This window comes from Canis lupus, chromosome 8, assembly GCF_011100685.1.
Source record: "Canis lupus familiaris isolate Mischka breed German Shepherd chromosome 8, alternate assembly UU_Cfam_GSD_1.0, whole genome shotgun sequence".
Lineage (NCBI taxonomy): Eukaryota > Metazoa > Chordata > Mammalia > Carnivora > Canidae > Canis > Canis lupus.
This window is the reverse complement of record NC_049229.1, coordinates 68,095,535-68,112,127: the sequence shown is the minus strand read 5'-3', so window position 1 is coordinate 68,112,127 and position 16,593 is coordinate 68,095,535. Positions and strand designations below refer to the sequence as shown.

Genomic DNA, 16,593 nt, shown 5'->3' with positions numbered 1-16,593 from the left:
GGGGGTGGCGGATGGAGCCCAAGCAGGGTGAACCGGCTCTGGCTCTGGCTCACGGTTCTCAGCCTTGGCTGGCCACTGGAATCACCTGGGGAATCTTAAAAACAAGAAGATAATGTGATGTTTGGATCTGGCTGTAATTAATTTGGGGTGCTGCCTGGGCGGGGTGGGGGTGGGTGTTGTGGGGCGGGGGGCTTGGAGCTCCCCAGGTGATTCTCAGATGATGTAAAGTGGGAGAGACCTGTCTCTAGCTTGGAGTACAGGCCTGTGACACAGCCTCGTGTGAAAGCACGCCGGGTGTCCTGTGCACATGTGTGTGTTTATGTGCTATGTTGGGGGGTGGGAATCAACAGCAGATAAGCTACAAAGGAGTAAGTTCAGCATCAGTTAAGCAGCCAATCTCCAGGGGCTATGCAGTTGCTCCTGGAGCCTCAGTTTACCCATCCATGGCCCCCAGGAGTCAGGCAGGGATGTGGTGACTGCACCTGCCCCCAGGCAGTGTAGGGGCCTCCTCTCGGTGGGGAAGGGTTGGGATGGCCAATGGGTGCCTGTGATTGCCTAAGCCCATCTCTGTCTTCTCTGCCCCCTTCTCCTTTCTCTCTTCAGCAGAGGCTGACCATGTGGAGGCCGCCATCCTTGAAGAAGATGAGGGTCTGGAGATAGAGGAGCCCAGCAGCCTGGGGCTGATGGTGGGTGGCCCCGACCCTGACCTGCTCACCTGTGGACAGTGTCAGATGAACTTCCCCCTGGGGGACATCCTGGTTTTTATAGAGCACAAGAAGAAGCAGTGTGGCGGCAGCCTGGGTGCTTGCTATGACAAAGGCCTGGACAAGGGCAGCCCGCCGCCCTCCTCGCGCTCCGAGCTCAGGAAAGTGTCCGAGCCGGTGGAGATCGGGATCCAGGTCACCCCCGACGAAGATGACCACCTGCTCTCACCCACGAAAGGCATCTGCCCCAAGCAGGAGAACATTGCAGGTATGGATTGTTGCACTGGCCAGGCTGCTGCCAAAGCCACCTCCTGGGTCCCACGCCCGCCTCCCCCTCTGGTTGTGCCGGTGTTGGTGCTGGGAGGGGGCCCGGGGGCTACTGGGATAGGACCACCAGCCAGGGCTCGCCCTTTCCGAGGGGCCACTATCTGGGTGACCCTCAGGACGAGACAGGCCTGAGGCTCAGAGAGGCACAGCTGGCCGATGGTTGCTTTGCTTTTGGCAATGAGACTGTTGTGGGGCCTAATCCATAGGCGGCTGGGAGTACAGAACGGAAATTTGGAAGGCTAGTTGGCCTTCGGTTTGCTGGTATTCTTGGCTTAGTCTCTGGCTGTGCAGTCAGACAGTCTTGGGTTGGAATCTGTTCCTTACAACATGGACAAGTCAGTTTTTCCATCTGTGAAATGGAGCTAATGGGATCTATCTCCATAGGGTTGTGGTGAGGTCCAATGAGATGTGGCCTGTGGGCAGGACCTGGTGGGCCCTTAGGAACGGGGGCACTCATTTCCTCCTCTTCCTCTCTTTGGCCTCAGTCTCCCATCTGCAAAAAGAGGTGCCCTGGTCTCAGAGGCCCCTTCTGAGGTTGGCTGATCCGTCTGGTAGGTCTAGGGAAGGGCTTGTGGGAGCTTGTTGGAGCACTGCACCCCTTTCAGGAGGTTGACATTCCTTTTGGCATGCCCACTCAGCTGACCACCTGGATTGCGGACTTTTACCACCTGAAGAACAGATGTAGGGGTTGTGTCCTCCAACTGGGCCTGTTTGCTGCAGCGAGTTGGCGCCGTGTCCCTCTAGGCCTCGGCTGTGGCGTGCCAGAGCCTCCTCCAGGGAGCCCGTGCTCTGCGAGCCTCAGTGTTTGCTTCTTCTGGTCATACCTCTGAGCCTGGGAAGCCCAGCAGAAAAAGAGGGCCCTGACAACCTGTGTTCCTGCAATAAGTGGCAGCCTGCCCTGCAGCAAGATGGTATCCGAGTGCGTGCAGATGAGGGTTCAGATCCTGACAGTTGACTTTGGACAAGCTGCTTCATGGGTCCAGGCCTCAGTTTCCTTATCTGTCAACAGGGAGCGGGAATACTGGCAGGCCTGGTGTGAGGATTGAATGAGTAAGGGCTCCGTCAGTGCTTTGCCAGTGGAACCTTCTTTTCAGAGGTCCCCTTTGGTGCTACAGTGTGCAAGTAGGTGCCGGCTATGTTTTGGGCATGGAAGCTAGTGGAGACGCTGGAGGGACTGAGGCTTTGGGTGCTCCTCCTTGGAGGGGGAGCCTGGTGTAGGCCAAGGTAGGATGGAACAGAAGGCGCCATCGTCCAGAAGGCAGGCAGGATAATGCAGCAAGCCACAGGCGACTTTGAGACCTTGGGCCTCAATTTGCCTACCTGTTAAATGGGATTAATGAGATCTCTCTTGGGAAGAGACTATAGTGGGGATGCAGACTCCTGCTGGCACATGCTAGGTCCTGGGGAGACCCCATCAAATCACGAGGACCTGTGGGCCTTGCCATCTGGTGCGTGAGCTAGGGGGACATCTCTCATGCTCTCAAGTTGCCAGTGGCTTTGAGAAGATTGTCTGACGTGTTCAGGGCCATGGTCATGTAAACCCGGCTTCTCAGAATGTCCTGCAAATGTGGGTGACGCTGCCTTCATGAGGGCTGGAGCCTCTGGGCAAGAAAGGTGCAGAGTCCCTTTTGTTGGTGGGGTTGGGGGTCCCCCTGCCCTTTCTTCTCTTTGCCATTGGAGGAAACGTTTTTTTCTCCAGTAGAATAAACACCCAGCATCAGTGACCACAGACCTTGCCCATGAGACTCTGGTCCCTACTTATATTTCCATGGAAAGGCATTCTGCTTTCACCAAAAACCATCCGAATCCTCATTTCACGATGAAGGTATTTCCCAGCGAGAGGCCGCCGATCATTGTGGGTAGGTTTGTTTAAGAAAGCGACTAGATGTGATTTCATAAAAGGCAAAGTTAATCTGCAAGGCGGCTTTGTCCTCCCCGCCCCCCACCCCCCCCCGCACCCCTTTTCTTGGGCTATAATACTGCAGCAGCAGCCTACAGTATTTTTATTTTATGTGTGACGGAAGATATTCTTGGCCTTTTCTGTTCAGCAAACAGGACGAATGGATTTCTTCATTCTCGAAGAAATATGTAAAATAATCCCTTAGAAGTCTAAAGAGATATGTTTGTTCAAAGAATTTAAAATGTTATTTTAATCAAAGGCACCAAACAGTCTCCATGCTGTGTCAGCTGAAGACGACCATCCCATTCTAGCAGCACATCGTGCCTTCCCCTACCAGTCCTCTTCCCCTTCTTCCCTTCGTGCGTTGGCACCAACTTTTCTTTCTTTCTTTCTTTCTTTTTATTTAATAAAAAGGAAAGATTAAAGAATAAAACTTCAGTGGCTCAAATGTATAAAGTAATTTAATATGGTGGGAGCATTAATTATTTTAGCTTAATTGAATTCTGAGGACTGCAGTACTTGCATTTTTGTAGACAAGCCCTGTTTATTATTTCTCTGCGTAGATTAACAGTAAAGGAAACGCAGATAACTTTCAGTTATTTATTGTAAAATAAATGTGTCAATTCATGTGTAAAGCAAGCTGCTCAAAGATAATTGAGTCTTTATATTTTAAGAGGGGGACTAGGAATCACAGGCGCTTCTCCGCCCGGGCTGCCGGAAATCCGCACAGCTGCTGCCCAGGCCCCTGGCACCGCTGGCCTCGCCCAGGCCTCTCCTGTTCCTGCTTCCCAGCCGTGGTGGGGAGGGATGCTCCGGCCTGCCCGAGCCCTGCTGTTGTCCCTGGGGCCGGCCGCTGGTGAGTGGGTGGCTGCTAACTCTTGGGACTTTGGCCTCTGGCCTGGCTGCCCCAAGGGAGGTACCTGTGGTGACCATGAGGGCCATGCCTTTCCGGGAAGCAGCAATCTGAGTGTTGTCCACACGGGTCCCAGCTCTCCTTCCACCAGGTGCATCTAGAGGCAGGGCTCCAGAGGTAGGAGGGCAAGGCCGGCCTGTGGGATAGGTGGGATCCCTTCCACCTTTAAGGGTGCCCTGGGCGTGAGATCGGAGTTGGAATTGTGTAAGTCATTGCATCAGGGGCTGGACCCTGGATTAGCCCTTTTCCTGGGACTCCGGAGTCTGGAGATAGGCATAAAAGAGTAGTGACTCCCTCCCTCCCTCCCTCCCTCCCTTCCTTCCTTCCTTCCTTCCTTTCCTTTTCCTTTCTTTCTTTCTTTCTTTCTTTCTTTCTTTCTTTCTTTCTTTCTTTCTTTCTTTCTTTCTTTCTTTCTTCCTTCCTTCCTTCCTTCCTTCCTTCCTTCCTTCCTTCCTTCCTTCCTTCCTTCCTTTCTTTCTCTTTCTAATGCTAGAAAAGTAGGAGAGTAGAAGGAGGAACTTTCTGGAGCTTTGTATCTTGGAGGGTATTCATTCATTCATTCTTTTGTTCATTTAATAAACAAGCACCTACTGCCCTTCCCCTGCCCTGAGCATCGTCATCCCCCCTTCCTGCCACCACAGGTGACAGGACCCTCTAGGGGTGGGGGGAAGTGTGGCGGGAAGAGAGCCATTTAGGCTGCTGCTCTGTCCCCCTTGGGGATCGTCGCCAGAATGTGAGCAGGTGGCAGCCCCACCCTTGATGTGTGCAGTTGTGCCTTGGCTGTGAGCTGTGGGCAGGGAAAGGTCCATGGATCCTGTGTCTGAGGCCCATCTGGGGACAGGGGTGGGGTTGAGTAGAGGTCGGGGCTCTGGCCTGGAGACCTGACTCACTCTGCCTGTATAGGAGTTCTTTATCTTTCCTAAACTCCCTTCTTACTGCATTCTTCGACTTTTGGCACTGCTGGAGGAGATGGGAGTAGCCAACCCTGGGGTGGGGGTAGGGGGAAGTGAGATGGGTTTTGGGGTTTGCAGAGAGCAGGAGTCTCAGACCTCTGATGTGGGCTGGGTGTCTCGAAGAGGGATGGAGAGGAGGGGGCTGTGCCAGGGAGGCCGAGTGCTGCCGCGTGGGAAGGGACCCAGCACATGTCCTCACCCTACCCTGACACCTGCCAGCCTTGGGCCACGTGGCCCGACCGCCTAGGCGGCAGTTTGCCCCGTAGGGGAGCACACCCAGCAGTAACGGTGGTGTTTCAGTGATGTGTGCCTGCCTGGCGTGTCAGATACCTGCTGCAGAGATGAGCACCTTCCCCCCTTGCTGGCCGCTTCCCCAGCTCCATCATTTCCTGCTGGTAGCTAATGTGGGTCTTCCAGGAACTGGGGGAGAAACTTCCATTGGCTTCGGGGAACTCCACCATCAGAAACGTCAGAACAACTGTCGTGTGCCCCCTTCCCCCAGCATCTTTGGCCACGTCCTTATACTGTCCTGCAGTGGCCACTCTAATGGTGGGTCCCTCTGTGGAGGAACCTGGGGTGGGGTGGGTAAGGATCAAGGGAGCATGGGCTTCAGTGTCAGTTGGGAGAGGTGCGACTCCAGTGCCTACCCAGGCCAGTCATTTCACTTTTCTAGGCCTCAGTTTCCTCGTCTGTCCCCACCTGTCAGTCCTGTGCTGAGAATGGATGACAATGAAACATACAGAGCATCCACCTAGCCCAGGGTCTGGCTGCAGCCCAGTGACTGAGAGGTCGAAGCTTTCAGAAAAGCTTTCAAGAGCCTATGGACCCTGCTTAGCAGCATGAGGGAGGGGTTTGCTTCTCAGTCAGAGTCTTGAAAACTTAACCTCGGATTTCTCTCTCAGCCATTTCCTCCTTAGAATCCCCATTTTATAGCCACTGGAGGGAAGGCTCTTGATCACAGGTAATTCGTTTTTGCATGTTATCACCCCTTCCATAACCAAATGAAGCTATAACTGGAGGAACGAGCCATCAGCTGTCAGTCATAGGTTTGCCTTTTGCCTTTTCTTCCTCCTCCCCCCATCAAACCCCAAATGTCAGATTTCTGGAGAAATGCAGGAGACAGGCAGCGGGTGACAGGAAGTAGCAGATCCCCCTGGGCTGGAAGTGGCAGGCAGTTCCCTGCTGCCACGGCCCCACCCGCCCTGTATGTCTCCATCTGGAACCTATGAGGGGTCAGGGGTGTGCCTGGAGGCGGAGGGGGGGGTGCTTGGTTTGGGGTCCTAGTGACCCATCGCCAGGCAAAATGTGTTGGAGAAACTGGCTTCTGATCAGCTGGAGGATTTACATGCCGCTCTGCAAATGTGCCTTTCAGACTTCAAAAAATAAATAAAATACATGTGGAAAGAAGAGAATATTAGCCAGGCTAGTGGAAGAGACTAAATAACTTGCCTGTGCTGGAAACTGGAGATAAACCCCACTTGCAGGTTGTCTTTAAAAACTTGCGTTTGATATATTTAGAGTTGTTATTTTGCCTCCAAATTAAGATTAGTTAAATCCGTGCGTGTTGTAGCATGGATTATCTTTATGTATTATTAAATCGTGACAGCTAATTATTAGTTCTGTCTGCACCAAGGAATAGTGGAGTGTTCTGTCTCAGAGACATGGTCCTGGGGCTGGGCACTATGGGGCTGGCCCCAGAGCTTGGGCAGGGCTGGCAGGTGGTGGGGAAGAGGAGGCCTACCTGGTAACCCCACATAGTCCGTAGGGGCTTTTCTTGGTTTATCTCCTCTTGAAATTTATATCGACTTTCAAACAGATACCTCCAACCCCACTTTGAAAGAGATGTTTCTAACTCTACTTTGAGCTAAGGCCCAGAGAGGTTAAGGGACTTGTCCAAGGTCACACAGCAAAGTGGAGAAAGACTCGGGTCTGCCTGGCTTCCCCGGATGACAGGAGCAATGGAGGGTTTTATTTTTAAAGATTTTATTTATATAGTCATGAGAGACACACACACAGAGGCAGAGACACAGGCAGAGGGAGAAGCAGGCTCCACTCAGGGAGCCTGACATGGGACTCGATCCCAGGACTTGATCTTGGGACTCCAGGATCATACCCTGGGCTGAAGGTGGCTCCGGGCCTGCCCGGAATGGAGGCTTTTAGGGAGGGGTAGTCTAACTCTGCCCAGCTGGCCCAGCCAGTGGGGCAGGCACTACCTCCAGGCTCCATCCAGGGTGGTCTTTGAAGCCAGTCCCAGGTATGACCCTGTGGGTATGACCCCGGAGGCCTTGACCCACGGTCTGTGGTAGCCTCCCTCATACAGTTGCCTGTATTTCTTCGTGAAGGTTTTGGAGAGGTGGGTGGTGGGAAAGAAAAGCAATAAGATGCGAATTCAGACGGCTGGATCTGGGCCGGGATTTGGGGTTTGCCAATGACCTGCTGAATGACCTTCAGCCAGTTGTTCGCCCTTTCCAAGTCCCCGGTTTCCTGTAGAATGGAGATAATCTTTCTTATCTTTCAGGCTTGTTACAAGGTTTGATTTAGACAAGACATGCATGTATTAGGTCCCTGTGGATCGCTAGCTGTTATTAATAATAGAGAACCACTGGAGGGATCCATGTGGGGATTCTGGCCTCCTGGCCTGAGCTGGGAGGATCTCCTTGCTGACCCTCCCATTCTTACCTGATCTTCTGGAACTGGTGATGGGCGGGGCTGAGTCCAGACCCCAGTTATCTTGAGCCAGGTGCCCTTTTGCCTTGAGGCAGGTCGTTTCCCCTGGCAGAGTCCTGGTGTCCTGACCTGGGAGCCCGGGAGCCGGGGTGAGCAGTCCCTGCCCTCCCAGCCTCCCCAGGGAGGCAAGAGACTGAAGGTAGTGTGTAAACTGGACAGACCACAGACCGTAGCAGTGTCAGCAGCTGCCCTCTGTGACTGTTGCACTGAGTTGTGATCAAAAGTTTTACTGACTTAAAAAGAAGACAAGAAAACACTAGTCCGCTACAGTGTGATTTTTCTTTTTTCTCTACCTTCTTAGGTTTCCTTTAGGTTTGGGGCCGTTGTTCTCTGTGACGGATATAGGTGGTTTCATGCTTCCAGCAGCAGTTCAGGGAGGAGGATGAGAAGTTAGGGCAGGGTCCTGGGTTCCCAGGTGGGGGACCTAACCAACTCTGAGCCTCTGTTCTCATTATTACTAGGTTTTTAGTTTGACAGTAAACAGTTAGTACTTGGCTTAAATTTTTTATTAGGCACTTGACAGCCTGGTTGGTTTTTTTTTTTTTTTGGTGCTCATTTTCATGCCTGACTAATACATAACCACTACCTCTAGAATCTGTTAGGAGTGGGCTCTGTGTCAGTTAACTATATAAATAGGGCAGCCTGCTGGTTGCCCCTGCACCCTTGGGCTCATCTTTTTTACTGAGGAAACAAACAAGAGAAGAGTTTTCACATTTCGGTTTTTAACTGAACACATATTTATGAGAACTTGCTCTGTACTGGTCACTGTTTGAAGGGCTTTGCAAACTGTTCACTGATTGAATCCCCCTAATACCTCCATGAGGTGTGCCTGGTATCAAGCCCACATTACCAAAGAGGAAACTGAAGGCCAGAGATGTTAAGTCATTTGGTCAGGGTCACACAGCTGGTGACTAGGGGCCCGGGGTGTGAACTCTGGCAGTCATGTTCCTTCCTGTGGTGACGCAGTGCTGCCCGTGGTTGTCTTTCATCCCACGTTCCCATCCACCGTCTCCGTCTCCGCCCCATGAAAGGTGGTAAATCAGTTATTACTTTCATTTTGTAAATGAGGAAACCGAGTCTTAGAGAGGTGAGGGGACCTTGCATCGTTACCCTGTGAGTCGGCACAGTTGTGCCTGGACGCCAGGCTCCTGACTTCCAGCCAGTGGCCCTCACGGGGAGCCCAGGCCCGTGGGGTCATGTGGGTCTTTAACCTGGGCTGGCACCGGCCGTTTTTCGCTCCTGGCCAGACTGTGAATGACTTCTCTAGGGTGACACCCCATGATGGGATCTGGGGGTCTTGTGTGAGCAGAAGAAAGTGGGATGGGGGACCTCCACCTGTCCTACACACATCTGTGAATTTCGCGTGGACTGCTGTCTTGTGCAGAGCTGCCTTGTTAGAAGCCGACTGCCAACCCAGTTGGGTTGTAGGAGGCAGCTGGGCCTACTGAATGCAGGGTGGGGAGGGGCAGGCATGGTGGACTCTGGCCTAAGACCTGGAGTTGGTGTTTAGGCCCTGTGGCTGATAGGCCTTGTGACCTTGAGCAGACCCTCCCCCTCTTTGGGCCTGAGCTTCCTGAACTGAAATAGGAGAAGGAGCTAGCTACCCAGTGGTCTCCAACAGCTGCAAGGACCCGGCAGGGGGGTGGGGGGTAAGCTCCAGCTTCCTACCTAAATCCTCCTCCCACCCGGCAGCCCAACCTACTTCCCTCATTTGTTACATTTTGGGCTTAGGAAATACATTTTCTTTGAAGAAATTGGTGGCTGAAATGAAAACTACTATACTAAAGGATAAAACAGGGTCTCTTTCAGCTTCAAGCCGGGAAGATTCCTCTGGGAGGATTTGGTGCAGAGTTTAGGCCCAGGGCCCCTCCTGGGCCTCTTGCAGGCGCTGCCCCTGATGGTGTAAATGTGGTTTGGTATTTGTTTTTTTGTTCAGAGGACCTCCCGAATTGTATCAACCTCAGGCCTCACGAAATTGGAACCCACTCTGAGCCAGGTACTGCTAGGTGGTGACCAGTGACTAGGGGTGTCGGCCTTGCCCACATTAAATTAAGTCCAGAAAGGAGCTCCAGATGGCAGAGTGTGATCAGGACCTTAGAGGCCGCCCTCCTGAGCTGGACCCAGGGACGAGGAGGCCTTTCTGGAGAAAGCAAGGCTTCTAGGTTTCGTTTTTATTTTGTTTTTACGTGAGTTTCCTTAGAGTCCTCCTCCTGCTGGTCTGCTGGTTTTGAGCTGGAGGTGGGGGTGGGAGGATAGGAGTGGCTCATGAAGGAGGAGTCTGTGCTGAGTAGGGGGTGTGAGTGTATGAGGGCGAGGTCTGGTGGGGAGAGGTGTGATCACTTGATGAGAGAGAGGTCTGGGAAAGTGGCTGCGTGCTGCTCCCAACAGCATGAAAACTGGGACCCCAGGCTCTTTTGGGGTGGGGGAATATTAACAAAATGGCCTTTTGTTGGAGGTGAGAAGTCAGACCCCCTAACCCCCCCCCCCCCCCCCAGTCCTGGTGTGAGGAGGAAAAGGTAGCTGTTCAGATGCACTGCCAAGGGTGGGGTGAACTCCCCCAGCCCAGGATAGCCAGCTAGTTATCTAAGCCAAAGCAATGTTTGCTCAGGGCTGTTGACCCCCAGGAGCTGAGTACCTGCACAGCTTGCATTGCCTTCAGGTTGCAAGTGTGGACAAAGCCCTAGATGCAAGCAGATAAATCCAGACTCAAAGGTGCAAACAGGTGTGAGGGTCAGCGCCCACCCAGGATGAACCCCCATGCATAGAGCCTTGCCACCTGACAGCGCCAGCACCAGTGCTGTGATGAAGCTCCAGGGAGGACATCTGTCCAACCTGGCCGGGTCCAGAGTGCACAGTTCTGCTTTCCTGACTTCAGGTACCAAAGAAATCCTTGAAAGTGGCGGAGAAAGCACTGGCTCTGTTTTAAAGACTTTTCTGGGCAGATCCTGGCATCTGGAGAGAGCAGTCCCGCAGCAGCTGAATTGGGGGGGGGGGGTGTCCTCCCTTGAGGCTGAGGGCCAGAGAATGCCTGTCCTGGGCTCTGTGTGGAGCAGCCATCCAGGGTTCTTTGTTTCCCTTAAGGAGAAACAGGACAAACCCCTGATGACCCCTTCCCACTCCAGCAACTGGTTTGAGGTTGGTAGACCCCACAAAGCTAAGTTCTCCGAGGGAGCCAGAGTGGATTCTTTCCCCCTCCCACCAAGAGTTCAAAGCCAGCCAATTAAGAAACCTAAACAGTGTGGTCTTCTCCTTGCATCATTGACATCATTGGCTTGTAAAACTTTCCCTGCAAAGGAGGCGCCTTTATTCGCTGGGAAAAAGAAGTATGTAATTTTCTTGACCTGGCCTTTGCTTTTGGAGGGGAAGGAAAAGAGAGGGAACTCGTTTCCAGAAACAAACGGAGCCCGGGACAGCAAGCAAAAAAGTTCCACATTCCGGGCTTGGGGCCCTGCTGTCGAGAGCACGGGGTCCCGGATACAGAAAACGGTGTTCTGTGGGGACCCGAGACCGGGGCAGGGTGTGTGTGTGCGCGCTTGTGTGCACTGCGAGGAGGGTCTCCAGTTGAGGCCGCGTCCTGAGACTCTGGAGGAGGGGGGGAGGGATGGACATCAAAATCCTCCCAAGTCTGAGACTGCACTTCTCCCGCTCGCATGAAACCAGGCGCCACCGGCCTCACCACGACCGCGACTACCCGTGTGCCCCGACGGTTGCAACGTGCAAGAGGAGTCTTGCCCCCTCTCCGGATCTCCAGCGACCCTCCCCCTTCCCGGCCTCCATCCTCCCCCCTCCCCACACCCCTCCCGAGGGTGCCACCCCCAGCAAGTCATCCCCTCCCACGTGGGAGGGGGCAGGGGCCGAACTCCTCCCGCCACGCCCGCCGGGGGACTTGAGGCTCCGCCCCCGGGGGCTCCGAGGTTGGGGTCCGTAAGTCTCCCCTCCTTGGCAAGCCCGGGCGCACAATGGCCCTTTGCGAGGCGCGCGGTGCAGAGCTCGGGCGGGGGCGCGAGGCGGCCCGCACCCCGCGGACCCCGCACGGAAACAGGCGGACACTCCGGCAACTCGGTGACTGCACCGGGGGCATCCTCGGCGGTCGGCGCCCCCCACCCCCCCCCCCGCCTCGCCGGCTGCGGTCCCGCCGGGGGCTCCCAGGCGCTGCTCCCCGGCCCCGGGGCGCGCCAGGTCCCCTCGCCGACTCGCCCGCGGCCTCTCCAGCCTGCGCCCCGGGGCGCGCGGCTCCGCGTCCCTGCGCCACGTCTCTGCTGCTGGCCCGGCCCGGGCGGGCCGCGCACGCTGGTTGTGCCTTCCCGGGGCGGGAGGGCCGAGGGGGCTCCAGGCCCATGCATAATTCGGGGACTTAATGGGCCAGCTGCCCGAGCGGGGCGGCGAGGGGCGGGCGGAGGCGCAGCTGACCCTGCCCGCGTCTGGGCTCGCCGGAGAGGCGCGCTCCTTTCTTCCTCCGGTGACAGCTCCCCTCCCCCGCCTCGGCCGGGTCCGAGGGGGCGGGGGAGCGGGCGAGTCGTCGGGCCAGCCCGGGGAGGGGGCTTCCGCGGTGCATTCCTGCAACTTTTGCTTTGGGGCGCGGAAGGCGGGCAGTGAAACGGGGCCTCCCCGGGACCCGGCTCCCCAAGGAGCAGGGGCAGTTGGAATGCAGGTTTCCTCCGAGCGTTCTGCCGCCCTCGAGTGTCCCCCCGCCCCCCCGCCGCCCCCCGCCCCGCAGCAGCCCAGCGAGCTCGCCCTTGGCCCCGGGCCAGCCCCCTTCCCTGGCAGCCGGCGGAGATGGATGGAGGCGGAGACCCAAGGTCAAGGGCGGGGAGCCCGCCGGCCTGGGGCCCCTTTGTGCGCTCGGGCCCGCCCCTCCTCCACCCGCCTTCCCCCGCCCGACCCCGGGGCGCGCGCCCGCACTCGTGACCTTCCCGGGCGTGGGGAGTCGCGTTTCAGGACCCCTGAAAGCCGCCCGTGGCCCCATCCTCAGAATCGGCGCGCGAGGGGCGGGGCTCCCCGCTGGGGTGGCGTCCCTTCCTGGGCGTTTGGCTTGGGTCCTGGGGGCGCCCGGGGATCCCCTCTCCAACCCGCCGCGAGCGCTCAGAAAGGGTCGCGCCCGACCGAGCCCGGCATCAGCCCACCTTGGCCCGACAGAGCCCGGCACTTCCCCGGATCCAGGTGAGGCCCGTTTGGAGGGAGCCTCAAAGAGTTCCTTTGTGCATTTTGCGTCCATCCAGGGCAAACAGTCCCGTCCCAAAGTGGTTTTCTTTGTAGGGTATTTTTTTTTTTTTCTTTTCCCCCTCCCGGGCGTGGTGGGGGGGGGGGTGGAGAGGGAGGAGAGGGAGCCTGCTTTTCTAGAGGGAATTCCTGGGGGCTGGGATTTTAAAACACTCAAGAACAAAAGTGTTTTCCCAATTGTGTGGGAATGGAACCCTCTACTAGAGTGGGACACAAAGCCTCGTGGAATTACAGGGAATTAATGTCAGCCCTTCCTCCAGCCCGACTTCTCTTACAATAACCCCCCCAAAGAGAATTTGTATGCAAATGGTCACCTTGCTAGGAGTCTCTCTTTATTTTTGATTCTCAAAAATTGGCCTCCAATTGTTTAAAGCACTCCAACAGACCCTTAAAGACTCAGAAAAGCAGTGGTTGGACGCCCAATGTATTTACCACAAAGCTCTTAAGAAAATGTTCAAACATTTTCCCAAAGCTGTTACTCCAGAAATAAAAATGTATGCTGTTTGCCTATAGGAGATTAAAAGTTTACCTTCACTGTGACAGCTTTTCTAGGCTAGAATTGGAGCCACGTCTCTATTTTCCATTATTCAGAAATAGGTCTGAAGCACACAGAATGTGTTTGCTGTAACAAGAGTCAAGGTAATTTTAAAAATGTGTATATATATACATATTTATTTATGATTTGGGCTGACCCAAATCATAACAGAATATTGCACTTTCTGTGCTATCAGAGGCTAAAGTATTTTGTAAACAATGCTTTCATGGCATTTAGAGTGAGAGTTGATCTTAAGAAAATCTCAGATTTAGCTAACCCGAACTATGAGCGGCTAGCTTTTCTTCTGGAGGAATCTGAAGGCATTTGTCAATTTATTTTTTTGAAAAGGTAACAAATTCAACACTTGGGAACTCAAAGCTGCTGGCAGTCCTGGACAGGAAGGTTTTCATATCTGCCCGAACTTGCTCGTTGATTTCTCAGACGTCCATTTATAACAGTTCTAACAAGATAGAATCTGCCTTTGAATATCTGTAAATACGGGTAAAGATCACAATCCGGCACTCATAATGGTCCAAGACTGGAAAGGCAGATTCTCATGTTTGATTAATATTTATGTTACCGGATTCCTTTACAGAAAGAACCGATGGATGAAACACTAATTATGTGTGTGTGTGTGTGTGTGTGTGTGTGTTTCAGGGGCCCCATCCTAGCAATTCCTGAAGAGGGCTGTCATAAATTCTAGGATTTTTGAAAACAGGGTGCTTATGGGGGAAACTGTTCATGTTTGGCTTGAAAGACAGACAGGTAACTGTGTGGCTGGCTGACATAATGTCTATGACACGGAGAAAGAGGAAGCCAACTTATCTCTGCTTTATTTTGACGACTCAACAGTGATAAAAATTATGGGTGATTTCTCCCTCTAGTTTCAGGTTAAGGCTTGGGGCAGAGTGATGGAAGTTTCTTGTCCAGAATCCGCCTCAAAGAGAGGTTTCTGTAGCCCTGCCTGGTGCTCTCCTGCCTTGAGGGGACACTCACCCAGGGTGAGGCTGCTTTGTGGTGCAGTATTCCCTGCCACTGGTCTGCAAGGTACAGGTGACTTGCCTTGCTTTTGTTCAGGAGCCACGTGTGGGAGATTTGCCGGGGAGTGGAGACTTTTTGTTAGCTGGATCCTGTTGGAATACCAATGGAATTGTTATCCAGAGGGATCCCGGGGAGGCGGTTAAGCAGTCAGTTTTATTCCTTCGAGAAATGGAGATTTTCTTATAGGATTTTCTAGAAGTCTGGCCTTCCAGAGCTAGCACCCTAGCCCTGGTTAGCCTTCCCATCAGTATTTGTTGCCGCTGGAGCTTTCGGGGTCACCTCACTAGTTGAAGTGCCACAATCAAGGTGTGCGTTCACACAGCCTCTATCTGATCTGTTTGTTTGTAAACAGCCCCCGCTGTGTCTCAGTTTCTTCATCCATAAAATGGGGATATCCAATTGTTTATGCTCCTGCCACGATCCAGATATGAAAACAAACCATTCTATGAGAGTGAAGTAATTGCTGATTTCAAAGACGTCATAAAAGTATATAGACTCTTATTGTTCAGTCCACGGGGGCAGGGTGACTAATTTGCAAAAGGGAGAGGCATCAAATAACTACTTGTGTAGCATGTCATTTCCAGTGCAAGGGGGGAGAATTAGGGGATTTAGCGGGGAGCCCAAGGAGGAGGACTTGAATTTTCAATCTCATAACCTAAGACCAGTAGGAAATACCTCTCCCTCTTTCCAGTTCATTTGGGGGGACTGAGACTGCACACCACCCCAGCTCTTCGTTATTGCTGGGGACTATCACGTGATTCTGAATCTTAATATGGAGTGGGTTTGCCTTCACTCTTGATCCGAATATACCAGAAAATGTGTCTTACTGACATTTGGCATCTGCCCCCCCTCCCCCATAGGAGTTGGGCAGAGGGGGTGTAGACTTGGGGGGTGGGAAGGAATGCATACAGCAGGCCGCCTTTAAGTGCACAGTCTTGTTGGCTGCTGATGAGGAAGGAACCCCGTGCATGCTGGTGAGGAAATTCTCCCCCTTTTTGGCCGCCACCTCTTAAAGCTAACAAAAATGGGCATTTACACCCCCAGAACGCACAGCTGGCTGCTCTGAAATGGCCCCTTCACTGGGGAAATGGGAGGCCCCAACTGGCCTTTTGGGACTCCATCTTACTTTTGTGTTGTTTTTCTTTTGATGAGCCTTGGTTCATGTTTTTTTTTTTTTCCCTAGTCAATGCTGAGTGAACCTGAATTAGGTTTTTAAAAGGAATAACCTCTGGCAGGGCCCGAAACCTCCCGTTTAAGTCTTGCTCGTTAGCAAATACAGATGCTTGCTTTATATATTTGGTCGGTTCGCCCCGGCAGGGCCAGAACCTCAGGCTTGAGTTTGGGGGTGGGGGTGGGGCTGGGGGAGCGTGGCACTCTGCCTTCTCCACGGGGGACTTGATAGAGTCCTTGTTCCCTGGCATCAGAGCCCGGGGTGGGGCGGGGGCACAGCAGATACCCATAGCCTGCGTCGGTGCCGGCAAGGAGCCAGAAGCTGTCTGGTGCTCCTTAATTGAATACAGAGCTCCGTCAGTTCCACGTGGCCTTGTGAGGATGGGCAGGGAGGGCAGTGATCCTCCCCCCCCCCAACCGTGTCTGCGCTTGGAAGATTGGACCCCCCCCAACCTGAGGGGCCTGGGTGCCCGCCTCAGCCCCCAGCCCCCAGGGTTTGCAAAAAGCCAAGAGAAGTGGGCACTGAGATCGTGCGACGCCCGTGGAAATATCTTTGGCGTGAGCTGGGTCTCCTATCTTTGTTAGTGGCGGCTTGTTAATTAACCGGCAGATTAGCGTTGCCTTCTTTTGACACCTGCGTGTATTTTGGGGCAGAAGATTCTTGTTCTCCTAAGACTGAGCGGAACCGTTCAGGAAGTCCTTGTGCGGAGCCGCCCGCCTCTTCTCTCTGTCCCCGTTGTCGTCCCCCTGCTCCCTCTTCCTGTCCCCTCCTCCCCGCCCTCCCTGCAACCCAAGTGGGCTCCTAGTTGCGTGGAGGACAGACGCGTTAAACACAGCTAAATAAATCGTGTTTACGCTTGGCGTTCTTGGTAGTGAAAAATCTGTTGCCTGTTTTTACTTCCTTATTTCTCAGCATTTGCTTCCTACCTGTTTTTGAGCACATGCCCAGAAATAGTAGTTTTGTCAAATGAGAGGATAATGCCAGCCAGCCTCTCTCGCTGCCAAGGAAGCTGCTGGATTTTGCAAAACAGAGTGACGTTTTTTTAGTGACACTGATTTTTTTTTTTTTTCCCTTCTTCCCCCCCCCACCCCCCCGCAAAGAA

At 53.8% G+C, this 16,593-nt stretch overlaps 1 protein-coding gene across 3 annotated transcripts in view; it reads left to right on the top strand.

Annotated features, from left to right (window-relative positions):
• BCL11B (BAF chromatin remodeling complex subunit BCL11B) overlaps positions 1-16,593 on the top strand; it is a 91,338-nt gene that overhangs the window by 13,047 nt on the left and 61,698 nt on the right. For 2 of the 3 annotated variants that reach the window (XM_038545691.1, XM_038545688.1), the window contains exon 2: positions 604-972. In XM_038545691.1, the coding sequence (XP_038401619.1) occupies positions 604-972 (369 nt within the window). The remainder of the gene's footprint in view (positions 1-603; positions 973-16,593) is intronic. The other variant, XM_038545689.1, reaches the window with a different exon arrangement.